This window comes from Pezoporus wallicus, unplaced genomic scaffold, assembly GCF_028554395.1.
Source record: "Pezoporus wallicus isolate ANWC-B61680 ecotype Strahan unplaced genomic scaffold, APGP_CSIRO_Pwel_v1 contig_8692, whole genome shotgun sequence".
In the NCBI taxonomy this organism is placed as follows: Eukaryota; Metazoa; Chordata; class Aves; order Psittaciformes; family Psittacidae; genus Pezoporus; species Pezoporus wallicus.
In genome coordinates this window covers 724,576-750,470 of record NW_026642640.1, presented here as the reverse complement: position 1 = coordinate 750,470, position 25,895 = coordinate 724,576, and the positions used below count along the sequence as shown (strand labels likewise).

The following is a 25,895-nucleotide window of genomic DNA, read 5'->3' as shown; positions in this document are numbered from 1 at the left end:
CAAAAAATATTCAGTATTAGGCAAAGAGAAATCAGTCAAATTATGGACACTCTTCTGTTTTCACAGCACAGAAAAGGATGATAAGAACAAAAGCAAAGAGAATGAATCCATTAAAAAAAATGTCAACATTAGAAAAGAGCAAGAAATGAACTAAAAAAACATCTGACTCAAATGCCATAAACACCATCACAGTGTTGAATTAGACAGGAGGAAAAGGATTCGGAACAGAAAATAGTAGTAATCTATCTCTATGTGAGCTATCACAAGAGATATGTATGGACAAAACTGATTGTGTTTGGGTCACAACGGAGAAATTACCAAAATCAACTGGAAATTGTATTTCCAAAAGTCTGGTTTGGATATGGGTCTTTTTCAAGGTAATAAACTGAAAATTGAATCATTGTGAGTAATCCTAGTATTTCAGGTACGAACTTCAGAGAAGATGGTAAGGCTTGTTTTTTCTTGAATCTGATGACAGGGGTTTATTCCACACATTTCCCCTATGGGAATCAGGAAACATACTGTATAAAGTAATGGACAGACAGGTTACCATGGCTAGAATTATACTGTGATTAATTTCATATATATATTACACACATACTATGATAATGACACAAAAGTCATCCTCAACAGACTCTTCATGGTCAATATCCAGTATGATATAGATATTAACAGAAGATGTACCTGTAGGCAGTCCTACGAAATGCTATTGCTTTTTCCTATTAATGATTTTGAAACTTGCCACAAAGGAAAACACTGAAAGTTAAACTTTTGTATTATAGGCAGACACTCACCTGGAAAAATAGTTGTACTGGTTTTAACAGGGATAGAGTTAACTTTCTTCATAATAGCTTGTGTTGTTTGTATTTGTGACCAAAACAGTAGCACACTGATATTTTAGTTCTTGATAAGTTTGTAAGATTTCCAATAGGCTGCTACATGCTTTTCTCACCCACAGACATGGGAAAGAATTTCTCTCTCTTGCTCTAGCTACCAACCTGAGATCGCCAATGAGCATTCATCAGGGCAGACAGAGAATTTCAATGGAAAGAAATCTAGTGCTAGCATTTATAGCTATTGAAACTTCTCTCACTTAAACTCTGAAGGAAAATTATGCCTATGCAAGATATAAAGTAAAGAATGCTTTAAAATTCAAAGTTTCAATGAACATATATGAACTATATTACATTTCTTTCAGTGAACGATGTTACAGACTTCTTTCAAGGAGATCAGTAACATAAGCTAAAATTTGCTTCATTTATCTATCAAAAAAAAAGGAAATACTGTACATACCATATTCATTATAGTGAGGATGTATGACTCCACATGGTCACTTCCATGATACTCAACCATCTTACTGTCTGCAACTACAAGTGTCTCCACCCATCGTTCCTTGCTGACAGAGCGCCGAGAAACCTTTTTGGCAGCCATATGATTTTGTTCCCATCTCTCCCTCTGATGCTGCTGCTGTTTGAGAAAGCTGAGGGTATCTGGAAGAATAAGAAGCAATGCTGACTTCAAAATATTTTCAAGCTTGATTTGAAGTGTACAGCTGTAACACTTGCAGATGGAATGGTAGCATCACAGAACCACAGAAGGATTGATATATGTTGGAAGGGACTTCTGGCTGCCACCTACCTGACACACAGCAAAGCTAACTCCAAAGCGACAGCAGCTTGCTAAGGGCCCTATCCAGCAGTGTTCTGAATACACACCCCTAGATGGATTAAATACACATGCAGAAGTTATCTCTACTCAAATGCCAGGGATTAAGGTACAAGACAGAACCAAGCTAAGAAAATATTAAATTGGGGATGTCATTTTCAAGCAATTTCTATTCTGTGGTCTGGCTTTAAGCTTTCCAATGACACCAGTTCATAGTTACGATAAAGGATATGCTTTCTCCATGAGCAGCTCTTATTCTCAGCAGAATGGCACATTAAGGCCAGTGATGTGGCACATCCAAGATTAGTTTGTTCGGTGCATGGAAAATATGCCTCAAGAATAGGGATACTTCACCAGTAGGTGTCATCTAAATACTAACCAGGCAAACAAACCATAGACTTCTCAGGGGCTGCCATCCTGTCTGATTAACAGAGAAGACAGTGCTTCCACTATAATTTTGGGATTTGTGCAGCTAATGCTTTTCAGGAAGAAGTCTTTGCTCTGTAGAGTTGCTATCAACCTTGCATTGTGGGGATAACTACCCTCCACTCATTGTAGGTTTGAACGCCAGTTGTATTACCAGGGAAGTACTGGGGATGTAAATACCATTAGGCCTGAGAAAGAAATGAAGAGATGCCAGTTTGACAGCAACTGGTGGCATTTTTCCAACCCAGAAGCCAAAGAAATACTTCTACAGTGCTGGGATTCCCCCAGTCCTAGGACTGATGAGGAGCATCCTTCCTTGTTGCTATTACAAATATTGCAGTAGTCCTTTTGCTTCTCACTCATGAAAGAGGATGTCCTTATTCCAGATGGGGCACATCTGCACACCAGAAAGACAGCGCCTACCTCCAAGTGCTTTCAGCCTGTTCAGCATAACCCCCAGTGCTGTGGCAGAGGAAGGATGTCCAGCATTACCTCCACCCCTCCAAGTCCCAGCACTAACTGTTGCTCTACACAGACCACTTTCTTTAAAGAATGGATGACCTGGCAGCTGGGTCCCAAATCTTGTGCTCACCCCAGGGGAAGACCTGTTACACCTTTGTAATGAATGCACTGTTCGCCCTTTCAAAGACTTAGATGCAGCCAGAATTTATCACGGCATCTTGCATTTCTACAAAATGTAGTACCACTGGACTATTAATGATGTATATGATATATCTCTCAGTGTAAAAGGTGATTGCACATATGCAATAAGTCAAGATACCAAAGGAAGATGCAAGATTTTTAGAAATGAGTTCTCCGAGGTCATCTGAAAGGTGCCTAGAGAAAGAAATGCTGGCACTGATAACGTATTACATGTAAAATTGAAATATGTCACATTAATAATCAAAACTACAGCAGGCACATCACACACTTAAAACTGAACCACAGTGCACAAGTGTGTAGTAGACAGCAGCTCCATTAGTTGATACATACTGTGACCAGTTAGCACTGCGTTGCAGCACCAGTTCAGGATTTCAACCAGCACCAGGCACATGCCACCAGGAAGCACAAAACCCTACAAAATTACCCCAGACAGGTTCATCCTAATACTGGAAACCAGTATCTCCCTGGATCAGGACACTGTAACAAACCTGAAGTAATATAATATGAAGAATAACATCTATTCTATATTGTTGATTTAGAATATAGTAAATAAATAAATATAGCTGTGCATAGACTTCTTTTTGCAAGAACGGGCATCTGCATTTTAAAAGATGCTTAAGTACTTCTAGTGAAGTACAAAGAACCATAGAACTTTTGACCTGCTTGGCAAGGCAAATAATAATGGAATGTAAGACAAGTGTGAATAAATGTAAAAAAAATATTCAGTAAACATAAAAGTTGGTAACTTTTACTATTCATGAACTGTGATAAAAAAGACTGTGCAAAAAAGAACCCGTGCATATGAGTTTCCCTTGTGATTACCAACCAAAATCACTTGTCAGTGTCATCCTGTGCATCCACACAAAGAGACTGTCCTGTAGATATGTAAGTCAAAAAAAGTTAATAAAGAAAGGTGCCTTCCCACCAAGCCAAGAGACTCAAAGGAAGGCATTCATTTTTGTATCTTAGTATTGAAGAATTAGCTGCATGGAAAAATAGCTTGTTGCCTACAAGAAAGATTATAATTTGTGAGTAAAGACAAAGAAAGTGGGTGTTTATTTGGTTTTGTTTGTTTAGAGTCAAAGCGGTTTTGTTTCAAGAGAAGGGAGATGGATTATGACTGTTACAACCTCTGCCCTAACCCTACTAACCCGGTCTACAGCATCACTCCTGCTGTATACCTCAATCTTTGTTCAGTTACTGCAATAGCCACCTCTATGAGGGGCTATTTATGAGCTGCATTCATCAGTCCCTCTTCTACATTTGCATGGTGACCTGGATTCAGCTGAAACCAGGACACATGGTTTTCAGCATCCTTTTTTTCATAAAGCACACTTCTCAGTATCTACATTTTTAAGGGGTTTGTGCTGAGAAAAACCTTCTCCACAGCTATTTAAACAAAAAAAATCTGTTCAGACTGTGGTTAAGTGATTTGTTTACGGTCAAATAAAATATGAGACAAGCTGTCAGGCTTTGTATTCACATCTAGCAAAGAGTTTTGTTTATTGTCTAGACAGGTGATAGCACTGGAGGTAAAAATGTTTGAAGCCGTACACTGAACAACTCTCAGGAAAAAGTTTGAAGTGCTGGTTGAGCATGAGGCTATGCACTACAAGAAAATCTCAGAACAGATTTAAGTTGTGAAAATCAATGCCAGGTAGCAAAGGGATTCTGCAGACAAAACTCTGCAGGGCTCAGCAACTGATCCCCTCCAGTGCAGGGATCTAACCTGGAAGGGTGTCATCTGAGGCCTGGATCCCTGCTGGTCTCCTGGCAGCTTTCTTAGTTAGATGAAGCAGAGAGGAAGAACTTCTAGGAACTACACTAACGTACATGCAGCTATACAGTATGGTTCTAATGCTTTTGCTTCTTCAAATGATAATTGTCTCTGTTAAGCTTTTCATTCTGGGGTAAAATACCATCACCTTGCTTTTACCTTAGATTAGAAAAGTGTTGAAAGTGATTGCAGATTTGCTGAGAAATTCCAGGCACCTTCTTTTCCAGGAATGGAAATCTTGACTAGGAGCCCACCAGTTCAGGAATACCCAAGGGGTGAGTGATGGTTGATCTGAGACCTAGTAACACACAGTACTGTCTGAAACAGCTTGCCTCCCCATGCTCTTCCATCATAAATGCTGAGCACAGCAAACTCCAGTCCTTGGAATAAAAATGAAGGTAGTGCTGAAAGTATGTCCAGCATGGTCTAAGACTTAATAAAAATAAGGTTGCCAAGAGTTTCACCTACCAAATTGCATGAAAATACTCAGAAAGCAAGTTTCTATCTGTCATGGGAGATAATTTTGCAGATGTGAAGCTTTTATTAGAAAACTTGATTCATCCAAACAAGTCACATACAATGTTGCATGAGTCATATGTGATATACAGCTATATCACTGCATAACCAAGAGAAATTGTGCAGATGACATTTTTATAGAATTAGAATAGTTAGGGTTGGAAAGGTCCTTAAGATCATCTAGCTCCAACCCCCTGCCACAGGCAGGGACACCTCACACTAAACCATGCCACCCAAGGCTCTGTCCAACCTCACCTTGAACACTGCCAGGGATGGAGCATTCACAACTTCCTTGGGCAACCCATTCCAGTGCCTCACCACCCTTACAGGAAAGAACTTCCTCCTTAGATCCAATCAAAACTTCCCCTGTTTAAGTTTTAACCTGTGACCCTTGTCCTGTCACTACAGTCCCTAATGAAGAGTCCATCCCCAGCATTCTTATAGCCCCCTTCAGATACTGGAAGGCTGCTATGAGGTCTCCACACAGCCTTCTCTTCTCCAGGCTGAACAGCCCCAACTTCCTCAGCCTGTCTTCATACGGGAGGTGCTCCAGTCCCCTGATCAGGCTCGTGGCCTCCTCTGGACTTGTTCCAACAGTTCCATGCCCTTTTTATGTTGAGGACACCAGAACTGCACACAATACTCCAAGTGAGGTCTCACAAGAGCAGAGTAGAGGGGAAGGATCATGTCCTGCTGGTCAGGACATGAGACGCCCTGCTGGTCACGCTCCTTTTGATGCAGCCCAGGATACAATTGATTTCTGGGCTGCAAAAGCACACTGAAGCTGGCTGATGTTAAGTTTTTCTCATCGACCAACACCCCCAAGTCCTTCTGCGCAGGGCTGCTCTGAATCTTTTCTCAGTCCAACCTGTAGCTGTGCCTGGGACTGCTCCGACCCAGCTGTAGGACCTTGCACTTGGCATGGTTAAACTTCATGAGGTTGGCATCGGCCCACCTCACAAGCGTGTCAAGGTCCCTCTGGATGGCATTCCTTCCCTCCAGCGTATCAACCGAACCACACAGCTTGGTGTCATCGGCAAACTTGCTGAGGGCGCACTCAATCCCACTGTCCATGTCAGCGACAAAGATGTTGAACAAGACCGGTCCCAACACCGATCCCTGAGGGACACCACTCGTTACTGGTCTCCAGCTGGACATTGAGCCATTGACCACAACTCTGTGTGCGGCCATCCAGGCAGTTCTTTATCCACCAAGTGGTCCATCCATCAAACTGATGTCTCTCCAATTTAGAGACAAGGATGTTCTGTGGGACAGTGTTGAATGCTTTGCACAAGTCCAGGTAGATGACGTCAACTGCTCTACCCCTGTCCATCAGTTCTGTAGCCCCATCATAGAAGGCCACCAAGTTGGTCAGGCAGGATTTCCCCTTAGTGAAGCCATGCTGGCTGTCACCAAGCACCTTGTTGTTTTTCATGTGCCTTAGCATGCCTTCCAGGAGAATCTGCTCCAAGATTTTGGCAGGCACAGAAGTGAGACTGACTGGTCTGTAGTTCCCTGGGTCATCCATTTTCCCCTTCTTGAAAATGGGGATTATATTTCCCCTTTTCCAGTCGTCGGGAACTTCACCTGACTGCCATGATTTTTAAAATACGATGGCCAGTGGCTTAGCAACTTCTTTTGCCAGCTCCTTCAGGCCCCACGGATGGATCTCATCAGGACCCATGGACTTGTGCATGTTCCGGTTGTTAAGAGGGTCTCGAACCAGATCCTCTCCTACACTGGGCGTAGGGTCTTCATTCTCACAGCCCCTGCCCCTGCCTTCCAAGACTTGGGTGGTATGGTCAGAGCATTTGCTGATGAAAAATGAGGCAAAGAAGTCATTAGGAAACATCCTTAGCCAAGTTTAATTCTAACTTGTCCTTAGCTTTCCTAACCTGTCTCTAGCTTCCAGGACAACATCCCTGTATTCTTCCCAGGCCACCTGTCCTTGCTTCCACCTTTTGTAAGCCTCTTTTTTCCCTCAAAGTCTCTTCAGCAGCTCCTTATCCATCCAAGGAGGTCTCCTGGCCCTCCTGCTGTACTTCCTTCAGGTTGGGATGCAACACTCCAGAGATTGTAGTAGGTGACCCTTGAATATCTATCAACAGTCTTGGGCCCCCCTGCCCTCCAGGGCTATATCCCATGGAACTTTACTAAGCAGGTTCCTGAAGAGGCCAAAGTCTGCTCTCTTTAAGTCCAGGGCAGTGAGCTTGCTGCACGCTCTTCTCACTGTCCTGAGGATCTCGAACTCAACCATCAATTTCTCAAGTTCTAGAGAGAAATGACTAACGACTTTCAGCAAAAGGGCTGGTCTTTAACATCAAAATCCAGACTGTTTTTAGTGAGAAATAAAGAAGTCCCCAGAAATTACCCACACAAACTCTACTTGACAAATTCTACAACATACAGGACCCTTAACTCTGAACTACAAGGAAAGATTTTAAGTTAACTGTAAATCTCAACAACATATGGAAAACCACATTGCACAAACTTCTGCAGTACAGGTTAAAGCTGTATGGCTTCCATGTAACACAGGAAAGGTATGTTCTCCTTTGTGGCTCAAATTTCATGTTTTGTTAGGTGACAATAAAATCAATTCATTTTTTTATTAGGTGACAACAGAGATGTCTCAAAATTTGCCAATCCCTATTAAGAAAGAGCTTTCTAATCTTTAAGAACTAGTATCAATAGTCTCACTATGAAAAACATTCAAGTTCTTCCTCTTTGAACAACTCATCCACTCAGAATGTTGCTTTATTAGAGTTTTTTGTTAGTTTCTGTTTTTTTCCCCCCCAAACTCCCGTAAAAAACAGATATGACTCACCTCACTATAAGGTTTTATGGGACATTTCCGTATCAAAGGCTTTTTCCCACCTTGTTTCATTCAGGCGTTTCTTAAAGACGAGTGCAGCATACAGTGCAACACAAGGGGACCTTCAAGGTGCTAACTGCACACAGCCACCTTTTAGCATCTTTGGAGATACACAGGGCTTTGAAACAGCAAGGTGAAAATGTCTGGAAATTTGCAGGAGAGGAGAATGCAGGCTACGAATGAAGGCTGTCAGACAACCAATCTATGTCTCGACTTTCTATCTTCACCTCCTTTCCCTTTGTGCAAAAGCACTTTCAATTTTACCAATCTGTATTATTCACAGTCAAAATATTACATCTTCAGACATGAGATATGAATGATGCTAGACTAATAAATCCTACACTGTTCAGAATTTGTCATGTTATGATTTTTTTTTTATGGCCTTCACTTTGTTCTAAGACATGTATTTAAGCATTTAAACAAAAGACTATAGTTTTGGGGTAAGTTCTTCAAGAGGTCAATAAACTCTTTGGAACAGAGTCATTGTGCAAGGGAAGATGAATAAATATGTGAAATTATCACTAATGACATTAACCTAGTACTAAAAAGCATATACAGTTCCATCCATAGACTAAACACAGGAAAGGCTGAGGAGTGACTCAGCTAATAAGAATTAAAAGGCTAGTAAGGCAGAAGAAATAAACACAGTTTTCTGAAATGTGATTATTTTCTGACCAGCTTTGGGGATTTCCCAGGACAGTGCTCTAGCCACCACCCTTCTAGATAAAGGTAAAACCTTCTCTTTCACTCATTAAGGAAAACAACACTAATAGCAGATTTACAGCAAGAACTAACTATTTACAAAACTCAAACACAGTAAGTGAACCCCTTCCCCTATTCTAACTATGTGCTGAAATAAGGCGGCTATATAGAAAAGTTCAGTGAAACCAAATACACTAAAATTTTGTACACATTGTACCATATAACACTATTTTACTATATGCATTTTATTCTATTATATACATAGAATCCGGGTTATAAATATCCACAATGAAACTAAGTCTGGATGCTGACAATGCCAGAGTAAGGACTCACATGCTATATGGAAAAACTGTTGGAAAACAGGGAAGAAAGGCTGTGAGTTTAGAACAGTACAGGTAACCAAACTGGCTCTTTTTATACGCATTTCTGAAACAGGCTAAGCTAAATGTTTTACACAAACGCTTTACGAGTGTGAAACAGTATTCACACAGGAAACTATTACAGCTATTTAATCATGTATTTTCCCATGTTGACAACTGCCAAGTCTCAACAAAAACAAGCACAAAGAAAGGTAGGTTACAACTTTCCAAGCCTTGTTTAACATTCCTGCTTCGGAAACATACAGCATCAAACAGTGGAGCTACACCACTCTAATCCAGAATGAAGCTAAAACTGGACCTGTGTTGACTGATGCACTCAATCAGGTACTGCTGCTGAGTGTGTCTGCTGCTCATTGCCACTTACGCTAGAAGGACAGAATTATAAATGTTCTGAGCCACTGTTAACCGGAGATACACAGAGAGCAACGCTGTGGGAAACAGCTATGCCTGGAGCTGCCTGCATTTTGCACTTAATTCTCCTTCTTCCTGAATGTTTCTTCCAGGAATTCCCAAGTCAATATGGGACAATAAAAAATTATAGCTGCGCAGGTTGGTTTTCTAGGAGCGTGTTACTTAATCTCGTTTGAACTGTCCATGCCCATTCATTTAGGGAACAGATTACAGAATAACTTCAGTGGCTGGTTCCTCTTTTTTTGGTGAAAACAGTAATGTGATGGAGTAGAAGAAAAAGGCAACTTTTCTATTAATTAACCTAGCACTTGGCAAAACAGCATCTGAAAACAATTCAACTTGCAGCACAATTCTATTTTAATTTGATGAAAACCAAGTATCTCCGACAATAGAATACATCTCACCGTAAAGCAAATTTGCAGATTAAAAATTCTCAGTAAATTACGTCTTAATGTCTCTTACCAAATAATTTAAGAACTGTTGACCTAAGAATGACAGAAAAAAGCCATTTTGGAGAGCAATTATGATGTAAATGAGAATTGAAACATATGGGCTTTATTAATAATTTTTCTTATTACACATCTTTATGAAAATTCATTTGTGCAAAGTTAATGCAAATAACTGTAAGTGGCATCTTGAAATAGCTGTCTGTGCTTTGTCAGAGTTGATCTGCTTTCCAGTGAGGTTAAAGAAATAGTATCCAGCAGCTCTTGAATCAGACTCCAAAAATTCCTGTTAATGTTCTATAAATTTCATTCACGTAATAAGAAAGAAAACCAAAACTGGTTATACGCTGGTGATCAGAGGTCACCAACCTACAAATCAGGAATAAGAATAAGGCTAGAAGGACCTTATTCACTACATGAAAGACACTGAGTTGCTGGAGCTGGTCCAGAGGAGGGCAACAGAGCTGGTGAGGGGTCTGAAGCACAAATGTGATGAGGAATGGCTGAGGGACCTGGGGGTGTTTAGTCTGGAGAAGAGAAAGCTCAGGGGGGCCCTTATCACTCTCTACAACTACCTGAAAGGAGGATGAAGGCAGGTGGGGGTCAGTCTCCCAAGTAACAAGCGATGAGACTGGGTGCTGTACCATGGGGTCTCTTGGGCAAAAGCCATTAAGGCAGCTTATTCACCCACACCGACTTACTTAAATTCATAATCCATCACTGAATCTAATTACTGAATCTAAAACTGGTGAACATTAGCAGTCCTCTCTTCAAGAAAGGATGACTGAATTGATTCAGGGATTGTAAGCAAAATGGTGCATTTCCTTGTGGAAACATTTTACTAGAGGAAAGTTGTGCAGCTCCTGTTTTATCAGACACCAAATTCTCCATGGTACAGATATCCATCAAAGTCCTAAAATATGGGAAAAATTTTTAAAATATGGGAGAATTTTTTAAAATATAGAGGAAATATTTCCTTTTGTTCCCCAATACAACCACAAGCTGAAGTACAGCAAAGGAGGCAGGTATGTCAGCATAATGTTCTTCTCCGGTTCATAACACGTGCTTCCTTCCACCCTCGTAGAATCACAGAATGTTTTGGGTTGGAAAGGACCTTAATATCATCTAGTTCCAGTCCCCTGCCATGGGCAGGGACACCTCACACTAAATCATCACTCATCCATCCTCCAACCAGGGTATAAGTTTCCTCTGGTTTGATCAGGGATAAACAGCTGCAGAGCAGAAGGGGAGGGTTTGGGATTCCCCTTGAGGGAAAACAAGAGGCCTCTCTTCCCACCTGCAGTCTTGCTCAGCCGTCTGCAAGTGGCTGAAGATGACCCTGCAACTCCCTGGAGAAGACAGACTGCTGCTCCATACACCCAAGATGACCATAATGGCTTTTTCAGCCTTGCAACTGAGGAAGAATTTGCTCCACACAGATACCCTTCACAAGATCCAACTTGTACTATCACTGTCGTCACAAAAACAATATACCCAGCACTATTTTGCCTGTTTATACTCCCATATGTAGAATCAGAAATGTTGGTTGTGTTTAAGAGCCCCCTCTAGGTCTCCGAGAGCCAACTGTGCACAGCAGTAACTCATCCCTGATTCATCATTTCCCTTCAGTTAATACAGCAAAACCAACTACTTGTTGTCATCCTGTGCTTGCAAACAATCAGTACAGAATCAGCTGGGACCAGCTGCTCCTGCCTCTTCTCATGGAGGAATAGGAAGTCAAAGACAAACACAGGCAGCACATAGCAGCCGTGAGATGCCACCACTCTTGTGTTTACAGAGACTGTTGGGTGGTCCCAAAACAGGATCCAGCCTCCTTGCAGGACGCAACCCTGCTCCTGCCCATAACATGTGTCCTCTCTTCAGACATCCTACTGGGTACCATGAACGAACACTCCATGCATTGAATCTCTACAAAACCTAATAGCTATTGACTAGCTGCTCTGGGGCAGTGTCTTGTAATTAACAAAGGAGTTTCATGCTCCCTCTATAAAGCTTTCTGTTTAAAGCGGGGCTCACAGTCTAAACACACTCTATGGAGAAACAGAAACTTAACAATATTCTATAATAATCAACTGTCTCTAGCTTCCAATCATACAGTATGTTTTAAAACACTAATCAAATTTGCTCTTCATTATTTCCACTGACTTCTGGAAATTAACAGCAGTTCTCTAAATCTCAGCAATTATTTCCAAATATTGTAAGGTTGTAGGTTTTTGCACTAAATTGTAGCTTTTGTGCTTGAGCTGTATTACCTGTACAGCAGGCCTCTACCTTAAAAGATACTCATCTCAGTGTTTTTTACACTTAGACATTACTTTTGGTAGCATCTTAAAAGATACTACATCTCTCCTCTCTTTGTAATTCCAGTATTTCCTTCATTCACTCTCCAACAAAGAGAACAAGAACTGATTGTAACAGATTGGGAAAAATGTGTCAAGAGGTCAAACTTCACAGTGGAATTCAGTATAGCTCCTATTTGTTATTAGCAGTTAAGGCTAGTTTAAAAAAAAAGTTGACCTCCTTAATTCACAGACTGTCTGTAGCAGTGTTTCCTAAACACTGATGATCCATGAAGCATCTGTAAGACATTAAAAAAAAACCCAGCATTTCTATACGTACCAGCAAGCCAACAAAAGAAGAGCCACAAAGGATCACTCAAACGTTAGCCCACTTTTATCCGGACATAAATGACAACTGTACGAATTCCTATTTTTATTTTCTTACCCAAATCATTTGATCCTGCAACTAAAAAAATGCTCAGAAACACTATTCTGCAAGAACAGATAGTAATGACCAGTATTCTTGACTTCCGTGAGTTAGCATTAAGAGTATTCATCAAAATGTGATTACAGCATTTATTTCTGACATTACTACAATGTTTGGTTGTTCCTACAACTCTACATTCAAGTGGTGGAAGAAGTACTGTTCTGACATATGAATACAGTCCAGATCTGCAGAAAAATTTTACGTCTGCTACTTTTGTCACCAAACGCGTAGATTCAGATCAACTGAAACTATTCACAAATTAATGTTGATACTTTAAAATCAACTGTCAAACACCATAAAAGTAAGATGCTTCACTTCAATACTTCCAAAATGAAACTTTTTTCAAAACTACGCAACCTTTTCAGCCTGAATAGTTCTGTTTATTTAAACAGGCTGAAGAACATGAAAGCTAAAAAATGCTTCATTTCACCTTAGGAAACAAAAATACTTTGTTTATGTTTGAGCAGAATGGTTTTAAACCTGAAATAACTTTGGTTTTCCTTTTGGTTTTTTGACACAACAAAATCACATTTCAGAGTGCACCCTCAACTATGTGTCATTTTTCTCTTATCAAATCCCTCTCATTTTCCAGCTTGACCAATGAACCAAAATCTTTTGAACAAAAAAAACACCCCAAGTCATACATCAGCAGTTTCAAGCAGAAATCTCTCCTGAAAACTTGCTTCCATATTTCCATAAGAAGAAGCAATTCTCATACACTTTTATTTGACTTTTCTATTTTGGAGTAAAGAGAGGCTCCACTACTGTAATACAACTGGCTTTTTCCTGCTTGATCTTCTGCTATAAAACACTGACACCTCTACCTTTCTGTAAATGTCATCCTTACGTTTCTAAGCCATCCTTGCTGGCAGAGCTCTGTAGCCTCACTGTCCCAAGAGAGATACTCTGCCGGGACACAGAGCATCCTCCACTAACTAGGTTCCTCTCCAGGTGATGTGCTCTTTGGACGTATAATGCCACTCCTGAATCTTCATGGAGCAAAACGGTACTTCATACTCACAAGTCCTCTCTGTCTCAACAAGAATTTGCCCATCAGGCTTTGCCTACTCCAGTAAGTTACATATATTCAGGGAACAAACACATTCTGGTTTTAGAACTTGTTTGCCTACTGATTCGGAGAAAACTCCAGGAACTCGCCAACAAAGTTTTAAGTTGACAAGCAGGTATTCTTTATTGCAGCACTGGGAGACATGCGGGATCACATCTCCAAGCATGTTTCTGCCAAACATCAACCAGGCTGTGATTATATTGTCCTTAAAGATTACATACAAACATGTAATGTATGTATTTAAACATACAGTACATCATATCTTTTAGAGAATGCCTCCTGTATGCATGCAAAAATGTGGTAGTGGGCTTTCGGACCCCTGGTGGTTATTTCTTCATCACTTTGTTTCAGGATGGTTGTCGTATCAGTCATATCAGTAACCACCAGGTGGTTCTGGCAAAACTTATCTTAGTAATTTTGTTTTCTCTATAGTTGCTAACAGAGCCTAACATTCTTGAGGTTACTTATTTACAACCATGTTCTTCAATCAACCCCATTCCTCACTACTCTATTAAAGTGGATGGTTCGCAGCATGGCCTCAGTATAGGCCGATGAGCATGCTATGAAACAATTCCTGATCATGGCACAGGATTGGACACAGAACCCTCTAAGTAGTCAGGATCTGGCTACTCTGTTCAAGAGGCTGGGAAAATTTAATGGATGCTCACAGACTGTTCTATGCCACTCAGCAGCATTGCCAAAGAATTCTGGATTGTTTAATTTATTAGCACAAACATGGCGTCATTATTGCTAGAACAGTGGTTGCCATGATATCTACAGTATTACAGTATGAGAGTAAATGGCAGCTCAGGACTCACAGATAAAAAATAATACAGAATACATAGGATAAGGAATACCACTGGCATCTTTTAAAGAAAATTTTTCAAGCAAAGTTGTTAAAGAGGATGTCTATTTATGTTCATCATATAAACTGCCTGCCTTTGTGGCTATTCTGTATATTTACAGTGTCGGGGTTTTGCTATGCTTTCTGGCATCGGATTAGTATTTTAAGGGTATTTTTATCATCCAGTTACTAAACTATGTTCACATTTCCAAGAAATAATAGTTTCTAGTTCAGCTTTCAAAATGTACAAATTAAACTGCGGCATGTTTCAAACAATTTCTTTCAACATGTCCATACAGAAGTCTCTGAGTGTGTACAGAGAGGCATGGGAACTGGGTAGCTTAGCTGAAACCATCCCAGTTGGCAACCCCTTAGTCTTCGGCCACCACAAAAACCTTGAGTACATTTCAAGAATACAGATTTGAATATTTTAACTTCCCCAGATGTGAAAACACATCAAGGATTCAGCTAAAAATATCTTTTAAAGACTGGATTTGAGCTCTCCAGCTATAACATGACAGTCCAATTATAAAGCTCTAGACAGAAATAGATGATTTCATGTACAAATGTATACTGGGTAAAATTTAAAAAAAAAAAAAAAAAAAGGGTTCTAGACAGACCTTTGTCTTAGTATTTGCAGAATTCACTGGTTAAGACACTTATGACACGAAGTCATAAGTATCTAAGTTAAAATGTAGGAGCACGCATTTACTTATATATATTAATGAAGTATTCATTAACATAAACATAGGATTATTTCTTTGAGCACTGACAATGAGAATTTCCTTGTCTTATAACCAATAGTTTAAAAATTGTCTCTTAGCTGCCTTGAAATCCTGACTTATAAATCAAAACGACAGGAGAATACTAAGACAATAATCTAGATTACACTTTCCTTCTTTTGCACATCTTAACTTGGGTCTATTAACGTAGAACACAGAACCATTTTTCTGAAAACTACCAGCAGATAGCCTCTATGTCAGCCACTGACAACCTACTGTACGTGTAGGTACCACTGCGTGTGAGTACCTACTGTGTTGGTACCTACTGTGAATACCACTGCATGGGTGAAATGATATTTGCAGATTTAGCCAGAATTTTGAGAGTGACTTTTTCCTTTGATTCTGGTTTCTGATCAGAGACCGATTGACAAGGGCATTATAACCTGTTGGATGTCATGATCGCATTGATTTGCTTCCATCTTTCTCATGTATAGGGTAGAGGTTTACCAGTACCACCAGCCATAACTAACTGGACTCCCTGTGGTTCACTGCCTACAGAAAACTATGCCAGAATCCTTCAGAGATGGGAGCTACTTGGGCTCCTACACTAAAATGCCAAGAAGTTTGAGTTTTGAAATTTGCGCTCCTGTAGAAAGAGACTCAAGTAAAGCCCTATTAAAAGACTCAGCCTCTATTATTTTCTAAATGACAATCTGAGTTTTCATTTGCAGAAAATCCTTGACTCCTTTCCTCTCCAGGTAGACACTTGAGACCAGAGGAGCAATATACAGACAGGTTTGACTGAAATATGGAGCTCATACACACCATAAAACAGTATGATTAGTAATACGTTAAGGAGAGAAAAATGTCCCAAAACTGCATAATGATGGATAAAACTAAGCTACATCCATCAACAGGGGAAGGGGATGTTCAGTAATCCATACCCCAGTGTTAATGCTATCTCCACTTGGACAACTTTCAGCTTGCCTGTCAATGTGACCTGTCTGTGCTTTACAGGAAACTCCCTTCTTTCATTGCCATTCTTTCTCACTGTCCCCCCAGCAGATGACATCTCATCTCTCTCTTCTCCTTCTGTCTCCTCTGAGGAAGGCCTGTCTGACAGAAGTACCTCATGATCAGCAATGGATGCAACAGGGACACTGAAAAGAAAATACCATAAAGCAGAGTGGTTCAGTGAATATTTTACCTGGAGAATGTCAGGCAAATAATACAGAAAATGTCAGGAATGATCTGTTGTTAAAACTGCAACACCTGAAAGAAGGCTTTGATCCAAATCCAAACCTCCACAGAGATGAGGGGAATCCAGATTGGGGAGCTCAACTGACAGCAGTACAGATCAGAGAGGAATGAACTCAATTTAGCTTGTTTTAGAGCTCAGGCAGGAAGGAAACCTGCTGCTCATTCTGTCTTTGGCAAAATGGAAGGCTCAGAGTGAGGCTGTGTTTTAACTGTGTTTTAAAAGTATCTAAACTCTCTCTAAAGCTTCAACTCAAACACTGTTTTGCAGCTGGACAAAAGACCTGTTTTAAAAATCAGTACAATCAGAGACAGCACAGAACTAGAGTTTCTCTTTTGAAGAATTTAATAAAGGACATCAAGGCTTTGGAGTTCCTATTCTGCACAAACATTAATTTTGGGGCAGTGTTTCTTGAGGATGATTAAAACCATTTGAAAGAGACTTTCCCTAACTTAACAGTTTAATTTATGTGCGAAAAGATTTCATCATTAGTTATTTACAGAGGACACAAATACAGTTTTTTTCAGCTATGCTGCCTGATTACATGCTGTTTGCTGAAGTAGAAGTTGAGTATTTGCAAGAGAAGAGAAGTAGAAAGTGAAGAAGGGACAACGACAATAAAAAATAGTAACAAAAATAAGAAATAAAAAAATCAATACTCTCTTTTATGCTCTTTCTTATAGAAACCTGGACATGCAACAATAGTTCCACAAAGTCTTCAAACAAGTGCAACACTGAAGAGCATAAATAAAAGTATTTTATATACTTTTAGCACAGCAATCTTTTGACCACTTATTTTTTTGGGTTGTTTTTTGCATAAAGGTGCATGCCTTCTTCTTTTGCACAATTCCTTTCCCTAGAAAGAAAAATAATTGTGTGTAGTTCTGTGTGATCTTTAAGTGAAGTGTCCCTCCAGTCTGTTATTCACATACAGTTTTTCAGGCAGTTCAGAAACAGCACACAGTGAAGAGGTACTATTTGCAAAGATACCCTGCAACAGGTAATCTTTACATAAACACCACAAAACCACGGACAGATCTCACCCTACTAGGTGCCTTTCACAACTAATCAAATCCAGCTATCAAGTCCAGCAAGCCACTAAATCTATGCTGAGGCAGAACTTTTTTTGCAGCAACCAAACGCAAAAACCACTTCAGATGAAGACCTGTGTTAAAAATATCATCCTTCACTCCAAAAGATGTGCTCTGCAAACTGCTGTCTAGTGAAATTGCATCTACTAAACACTGTCTCAAGCAGCTCAATATTGCCAGAAATTCATTATGAGAATGGTCCCAATAAGCACCCATCACTGGTGCTAAGAACGCCATCTTTCACCATGGAGATAATCAGAAGTGCAGAGTAAGATCTGTGCACACCAGAACATGCTATTGAATAAATGTTAGTGCTGTGGCCTAAGTCTAGACACAGCCGCACTTCTCCACAAAAGAGAGCTTACAGTTCTCAACAAGATGACTGAAGGAGTGCTGGATTGGAAAAAAAAATCTTATAACCTTCTAAGATATGCAGTTACCCTGATACCCAAATAATCATAAAGCTAAAATCTATGCTGAGAGGAGTATTACGGTCTCCTTTTAAGAATCTCTCCAAGTACAAAAAAAGCACCCAAGTTCAAGCAGCTGCTGGGATATGACGAATGAAAAACACAAGTCCAAAGCCAGGAGTGGACAAGCTGCAAGGACACTGTGTTTCATGCAGAAAAACTGTGCTCAGACACCTGCTTAAAGCAGGTCATGTATGAGGAGAGGCTGCCAGAGGTTATCAGGGACACACAGACTTCAGAGAAACTAATAGTGAACGCTGAGCCCATATCAGCACATTAGCCCCACAGCACAAGTCCTGTACTTCTAAGAATTACAAATCTGTGATCTGCCCAGAAATAATAAGGTAACTAGCTTCTTTTTAGAAAGTTCACAGGGAGTTCAGTATGACTTAGAAATCTGGTACTAACCAGACCAAAGGCTGAACAGCTTTGCCAATACTACTCCATTAATGGGTCAGGTGTTCTAGGCAAACTTCCAAACTCCTGGAACAAAAGTGGTTTTTAATGCAGCTTAGCTTTCTGGGTTTTCTATTTCAGCTGTGGAAATAAGGTTTACAATTGTTCCAGGGTAGTGTTATCCTACAAAAGAGAAAGGGATGGCACGTAACAATTTAATTTTAAAGCTTGCTATTGCTCTCTGAATCAATACTGCAGCCATTTAACATTTACATTACCAAAGCATATGTTTACCCAACCAATGTCAATACTCAGAAAGTCCAATAGCATCCCTCACAGTTTCATAAGGAAAGCTGTAGACACAGAGCAAGAACAGAATATATTCCTCTATGACAGGTACATTGTTAGACATGCCAAACTAAATTCAGTTTGGAACCAGACTAAATGTCCTCACTCTGTGGAGTGGTTAAGCAAACTGTTTCAAAGAAGACATGGTACAGACCACAGTCTGCCCTTTAAACTGTAGGAACACAAGTGCAGTAAGCAAGCATGGTGTAGCAAACACTGTTTATTTCCAGTGGCATGAAGACTGAACAAAAAGATTCCGCTGGAAAAAAAAGTGAGGCAGATTTTTACCTCCGTATAGTTTTGATTCAAATTGTTTGGAAGATGGCGTGCCATAGAATTTTGAAATCTATTTAATCATTGAATGAGGAAAGTTCTGGTTTTGACCCTGCACTTATTAAACTGGAGAGCAAGAATTGCACATAATATAGCATTTTATTCCCTTCTCCTCTGACAATATTTCTGCTGCGTGTAACTACAGCCTAGGCAGATCCCAAGGACAGTTTGTACCAAAAGCCAAAGATAACTTATTAGAAGAGGATGAATCAACCTTTGACTATGACAGTTCTCCACTATCTACAGAAGGAGCCAGGTTCTAACACAACTCAAGGTGCTTGGCTACTCATGTAATTATAAATAGATATATTAAACATCTGTATGCTAACGAAACCTAGAATCCTTTGTATTGTGTTTGACTGGCAAGGTTTTGCTATCAGGAGGACCTACAGGGGTGGCTTCTGTGACAAGCTTCCCCCATGTCTGACAGAGACACTGCCATTTGGCTCCAAGACAGACCTGCAACTGACCAAAGCTAAGTCCATCAGCGACAGTGGTGGCACCTTGGGGATATAATGTATTTAAGGGGGAAAAGTTGCTGGGCAAAAGCAACTGCAACTGGAGAGAGGAGTGGAAATATATTATAGAAACAGCTCTGCAGACATTCAGGTCAGTCAGTGCAGGAGGGTCAGCTCCAGGAGCCAGAGCAGAGATTCCCCTGCAACCTATGGTGCAGACCATGGTGAGGCAGGCTGTGCCCTGCAGCCTATGGAGGTCTATGGTGGAGCACAGATCCACCTGCAGCATGGGGAAGACCCCACACTGGAGCAGAGGAATACCCAAAGGAGGCTGTGACCTCATTTTAAAATTTGCCCATGATGGTACTTAGAATCATAGAATGGTTTGGGTTGGAAAGGACCTTAAGATCATCTGGCTACAACCCCCCTGCCATGGGCAGGGACACCTCCCACTAAACCGTGTCACTTGAGACTCCGTCCAACCTGGCCTTGAACACCACCAGCAACTGGAGCACTCACAGCTTCCTCGGGCAACCCATTCCAGTGGCTCACCACCCCAACAGTAAAGAACTTCCTCCTTATACCCAATCAAAACTTCCCCTGTTTAAGTTTTAACCTGTGACCCCTTCTCCTATCACTACAGTCCCTAATGAAGAGTCCCTCCCCAGCATCCTTGTAGGCCCACTTCAGATACTGGAAGGCTGCTATAAGGTCTCTGTGCAGCCTTCTCGTCTCCAGGCTGAACAGCCCCAACTTTCTCAGCCTTTCTTCATACGGGAGGTGCTCCAGTCCCCTGATTACCCCTGTGGCCTCCTCTGGACTTGTTCCAACAGCTCCACGTCCTTTTGATGTTGAGGTCACCAGAACTGTACACAATACTCCAGGTGGGGTCTCACAAGAGCAGAGTAGAGGGGCAAGATCACCTCCTTACATCCTGATCAGTGATCTCTCCCTGTCATTATCTCAACCCATGAGCCTTTCGTTATCATCTTTCCTTCCCATCCAGCTGAGAAGGAAGAGTGATAGAGCAGTTTGGTGGGCACCTGGCCTCCAGCCAGGATCTACCAACCACATTCTTTTCTATTGCCTAGCAAGACTACCTGCATCTACTAATTTGTTAGAAGTAACAGGATTTTTGACAGCAACCTGAAATGAACACAGAAGTCTTCTTAAATTCAATGTCAGAGATCAGAAACAAAACATTGAAGGAGTCTTATCTCTCCAGCACAAAATCCAGAGACTTCTGGGAACATAATGGAAAAAAAAAACAAAAATAAACAAAAAGAAAGTTAGAATCTCCTCCTTTTGTTTTGTTTGGGGGCATGGGGAGGGGGAACATCTCTTGACACCAGTTAGTAGCAATTGATTCATCCATTGCTAGAACAAACCAGCCATCATGTCTTTGTTTCCCAGGTACCACACCCCTGAAATGCTAGATCTCCTGCTGTCTGCACATACAGGCTTTCATGTTTTCAGTTCAATGCAGAGATTGCATCTGTTTCAGAGAGATACTCCATGTACCCCTGCAAGATGTCTGGTTTATGTTCCTGCTTTAAAACAGACATCATTCTAACTGAATGTCTCTATTCACTCTTTTTTTATGGCAAGCATCTTTTAACAGGTTACTAGAGCCTCTTTGTAGAGAGCCGAGGGATACAAGAAGAAGGTTGCTTTTCCTTGTGTATACTGAATTGATATCAGTTACTACAATTCAATGCATGAGCTGCATGAAATTATGTGGTTAAATACAGGATAAACAAATACTGGAAGACCGTCAGCATCATTCTTTGAAAGATATGGAAGTTACACAGTATGTACCAGGGTTTCTGCCACAATGTTCTTCCAAAAAAAAATGGGCAATCCTTTGAGAATAAAACAGTGTCCTGGGTGGGTTTTTTTTCCTCCCTCTTCCAAGTGGTTAAACAAAGAACTTCACTGTCAAAAGCCAAGACTAACAGTTTATACTGTACACTTGCAGACAGAAGAAATTAGGAGAATGCTCTGGCATTCTGACCACGACAGAATAAAATCCTACACTCAGGCATAACTCTTCAGAAGAACAACAGGTAACTATTGTCTGAAATAGCTTAATGGTGCTCTAGTCATCTGCTAAATTAACCATGCCACCCAGACATAATTCAAAAGACTTAAATAAAGTTTTGCAGAGATGATGGTGCTCTGCTCCTGCAGCTCACCTCACCCCTCTACTCATTTCACATGACAGCTGACCTCTGTCCCCTGCTTCCCACCCCAGGCTTACCCCATCACAGCTCCAATGCAAAATTATAATCATAAAATCATAGAATAGTTAGGGTTGGAAAGTACCTTAAGGCCATCTAGTTCCAAATCCAAATGCAAAATTTTAAATTATAAGGTTTATAACTGCAGACAACGAGTTGAAGGTCCATGTACAATCTAAACTAATCCCAACTTCTGAATTCATCTATCAAATCTTTTCAAAGCCAAAATGAGGGTAAAGTACATGACAACTTCTGTTCATTGAAAGCTCCAATGAAGTATTCTCAGAAATCTATCTTAATACCCTAAACCAATTTATACAGCCTACTGCAGCAATCACTGAATTGCAGTCTGAATAAACTCAATTACCCTCCTCTACTAAGCAAAGAGCAAACTGACCACCTCATCAGTCCAAGAAAAAGATGCCCATCTATTTTTATCATAACAGTCCCATTTGTCCTTAGTGAAGAAAGGCTTTGTTACATAACAGCATTTTCATTCACAAACTTCGCAAAATTTCTCCATTTTGCAGCTCACAAACAAATGTAAGACTGCATGAAATCAAAGAAATGGGAGGGGATCTTTTCTTATTCTGTAGAAGGGAGGACAGTTCCTTCTCTCTTGCATTACAACTTGGGGCACAGTCAAGTTTTTAAGATTACCTGTTGAGAAAACCAAAACAAATCCCCCTCGTTTCCTCTCCTACAGATATAAATGATTTGAGAAATTATTTATAAAGCTCTGGGACATTTTTCATTTAGCATTTTTGCTATTTCTCACAGAGATTTCAAGTGATAAAGTAAGACAACAGCATGCAATGTACAGTATCATAATGCTATCTACAAGTTTAGCACTCAGATTTGAATGCAGCTGAGTCATCTGGCAGTTGTCTAAGCAGCAGTGGAAGTGTACAACACAAACCTAAGTTATAATTTGCATCATTTATCACAGTAATTTGTCTTCAGATACCTAAAACTGCTAAAGATATTGCAAATTATAAACTAATATAATCACTGCAGAAGTACAGGAATGTAACTGATGCTAAGTATGCAGATGAGATGGATGATAGGTTGAAGCCTGGAGATTCATGAGGTTGTTGCCACAGTAAAAGTCATGAACACACTGTTCAGGACTTCTTCCAAGAGGTGACATGGTCCTTACATTAAAAAAAAAAAACAACAAAAAAAAACACCTTAAAAAAGGTGACACAGGAGGTCAGCATACTCTACCTATCCCTCCCACACTAATTCCTCTGTTTTGACTTTGCCCATACAATTGTTCTTTATATTCTTTAACTGACAGGTTAGTTCTGACTAAAAGATTACTATTACCACTACCCAACTTTGTGTGATGACTTGAAAGCATCCAAGCAAAACTCAGCACCACTTTTTTTGCCTGGGTACACAAAAGGTTTCCCAAGCATAAGTCTTGTAAGTCTTAACTGTCTTAAGTTTAAAAAACAAACAGAATCAGAGCCCAAATAAACAAAAGTATACAGTCCATATGACCAAACTTAGCCCCTAAATTAAAATACTTGATTCTGAAAACCAGTTGCTACAAGAGATATGGCAGGCAACTCTTCATCAGTTAAACCCCATCCCAGTGAGGACAAAGTTAGGGCTGAGAATACAAACTGGTCATGATATTTAATTCATAAAACATAATTCCTTTCTACAACTGAATGTGAACTGTAAACTGAAATCATTTTGCTTTAAAGTGATCCCAAAAGACATTACTCTGGGACATCTGTGATATTGCGTGGGCGTGCTAGGCTTCTGGTATCAAATTTTATAGCACGAAGTGCAAAGGTCTTGAAAAGAGTCAACTTGCCCGCTTTAAAATTTATTTATGCACCAACTATTCCCCAAAGCCCATACAATAAATATATTTAACACAGAAAGCAAGAATTGGGTCACTTTCCTTTTTTGTTCTGTATTTCACTTCTAACAAGAGCAATTGCCGTGACAACGTATAGAGCAAACAGGAGATGAGGCTGATGTCTTTCTTTTTCCTAACCTTGTTGAAGAGCTGGCTACAACAGAAGTGAGATAACAGAACATACCATACAAATTAAAAGTTAGGCCTTTAGAGGAACCAATGATCATTATATCCTGTCACATGAAATTTAGTGGAGCTGACTTCTTGTTTGCTTCTGTAATTTATCAATTCATATTACACAATAAAACATATTTCACAGTAAAACTTCAGCAGTAGTCGTGACTAAGGATTAAAAATTCCTGCATTCCTCTTCTTCCAGCCCCTTGAAAAGATCCAGCTACTCTAACCATTAACCTGTGAAAGACAGAAAACCACCCCTAGATATTCTACATCTCTATTTGTACATAACTTGGGGCTTACATCATTTAGGTTATTATTCATCAGAGCTACCAATACTGTACCTTTTCTAAAGTTTGGTGCAGACTCAGCTTGAAGGCCTCCAACATCAGAGAACCAACGGAAGCGCTAAGTTTTGGTATGAAGTCAATTAAGGAAAATATTTTAATAAATAAAGTTACTAACTCTGTAATTTCAAGATGGCAGCTACCCTCTAGATATAATCTGCCTTTCCAGGATAGTTTATTAGTTTATTTTCCCAAAAGACACAATGCTGAGTAGTACTGCACCAATATTGAAGTTATTTTTACTTCTACAAAAAACACATTGTTGTTTATTCCCTGCACTCCACTTTCAGAACCACCAAATAAATGTCTTTAAATATTCTGGTAACTATCACAGAGAATTTAGAAATCCTAAACTTAAACCATGGATTAGAGGAGGAGTACTTTACGTTGAGATCATGCAGCATCTGCATGGAGTGAGAACTGTTTTGTGAAAAAATAATGATTGCAATTCTTGTCATCCCAGAAATAGTCAAGAATTCAAGTCAAATTTACCAACCAGTTATGATTGCAGAACAAACGGTCGGGGTAGAAAGGATCAAAGTGTGAAAAACATATCCCAGCTGTAAAGGGGATTGAAGTTTTCAGAAAAGAACCTATATTAGTCACGCCCGATGTGTTTTGACTGAAATTCTCTCATGCTACATAATTTCTTTTTACAGAATTTTAAAAAGCCTGGCACAAGGAAAGGCACACAACACTGGAAAATATAAGCTGCTTTAAAAGATGCAGAAAGCAAACAGGGAGAAATCCAGCAATATTTGTACCATTCAATCCACATGCTTGTTGTTTTTCCATTGGGATCACCCGTCTTCTCCTTAAAGCATTTTGAAGGATATTTGCACCATAGACAATATGGGGATAAGGTGTCCCCTCCTTCTGTGGATGCTTTTTAATGGGCTCAATGAAGTAATCCCCGTGGGGCAGATGGAAATATCCAGTCTGAAAATAAATACAAAAGAGTTAATCTCGACTATAAAGGACTGGAAATCACAAACAAAACAGATTCTTTTCATATCACCTTCCCTGACTTTTTCTCATAAGCCAGTCATTATACTGCAGAAATATGTAAACAACAGGTTTTCAGCCATTATTTTGCTGCATACATCAAGGTTGCTTTGCACCTTAAAAGGCAAAACAGTCCAAAGGGGAATAGAGAAAATATTACTTCCTAATAATCTGAGATCCTGTATACTGAGACAGATTTGTGTAAAGCCACTGGAAGGTCAAAAGTCAATTTGTCAAACATGATACATTCGAAAGAGTTGCATCTTCTTCTTCTGCTGGTTTGCATCCATTCCCCAGAGAACAAGCCTTGAAAGGAAGCTGTTTCGTAAGTGCAAAGTGTAATTCTTCTCCTAGCTGAAATTCCACAGTCAGACTACACAACCTGTCAGATGGGCTGGACTGTGTGGTCCACTCTTGACTCACACTACAAATCCCTTTGGGCAGGCTTTCAGGGAATGAATGAGTTGCTCTCCATGAATTATGCTTGGAGAAGATTCCCCTGGAAGGCATGCTAAGGCACATGAAAAACAACAAGGTGCTTGGTGACAGCCAGCATGGCTTCACTAAGGGGAAATCCTGCCTGACCAATTTGGTGGCCTTCTATGGTGGGGCTACG

General features: G+C 40.2%; 1 protein-coding gene across 1 annotated transcript in view; it reads right to left on the bottom strand.

The window, feature by feature from the left end:
• ADAMTS12 (ADAM metallopeptidase with thrombospondin type 1 motif 12) overlaps positions 1-25,895 on the bottom strand; it is a 152,883-nt gene that overhangs the window by 70,229 nt on the left and 56,759 nt on the right. The window contains exons 3-4 of the mRNA XM_057431155.1: positions 25,039-25,213; positions 1,294-1,490 (exon numbers count right to left, since the gene is read on the bottom strand). Coding sequence (XP_057287138.1) covers positions 1,294-1,490; positions 25,039-25,213 — 372 coding nt within the window. The remainder of the gene's footprint in view (positions 1-1,293; positions 1,491-25,038; positions 25,214-25,895) is intronic.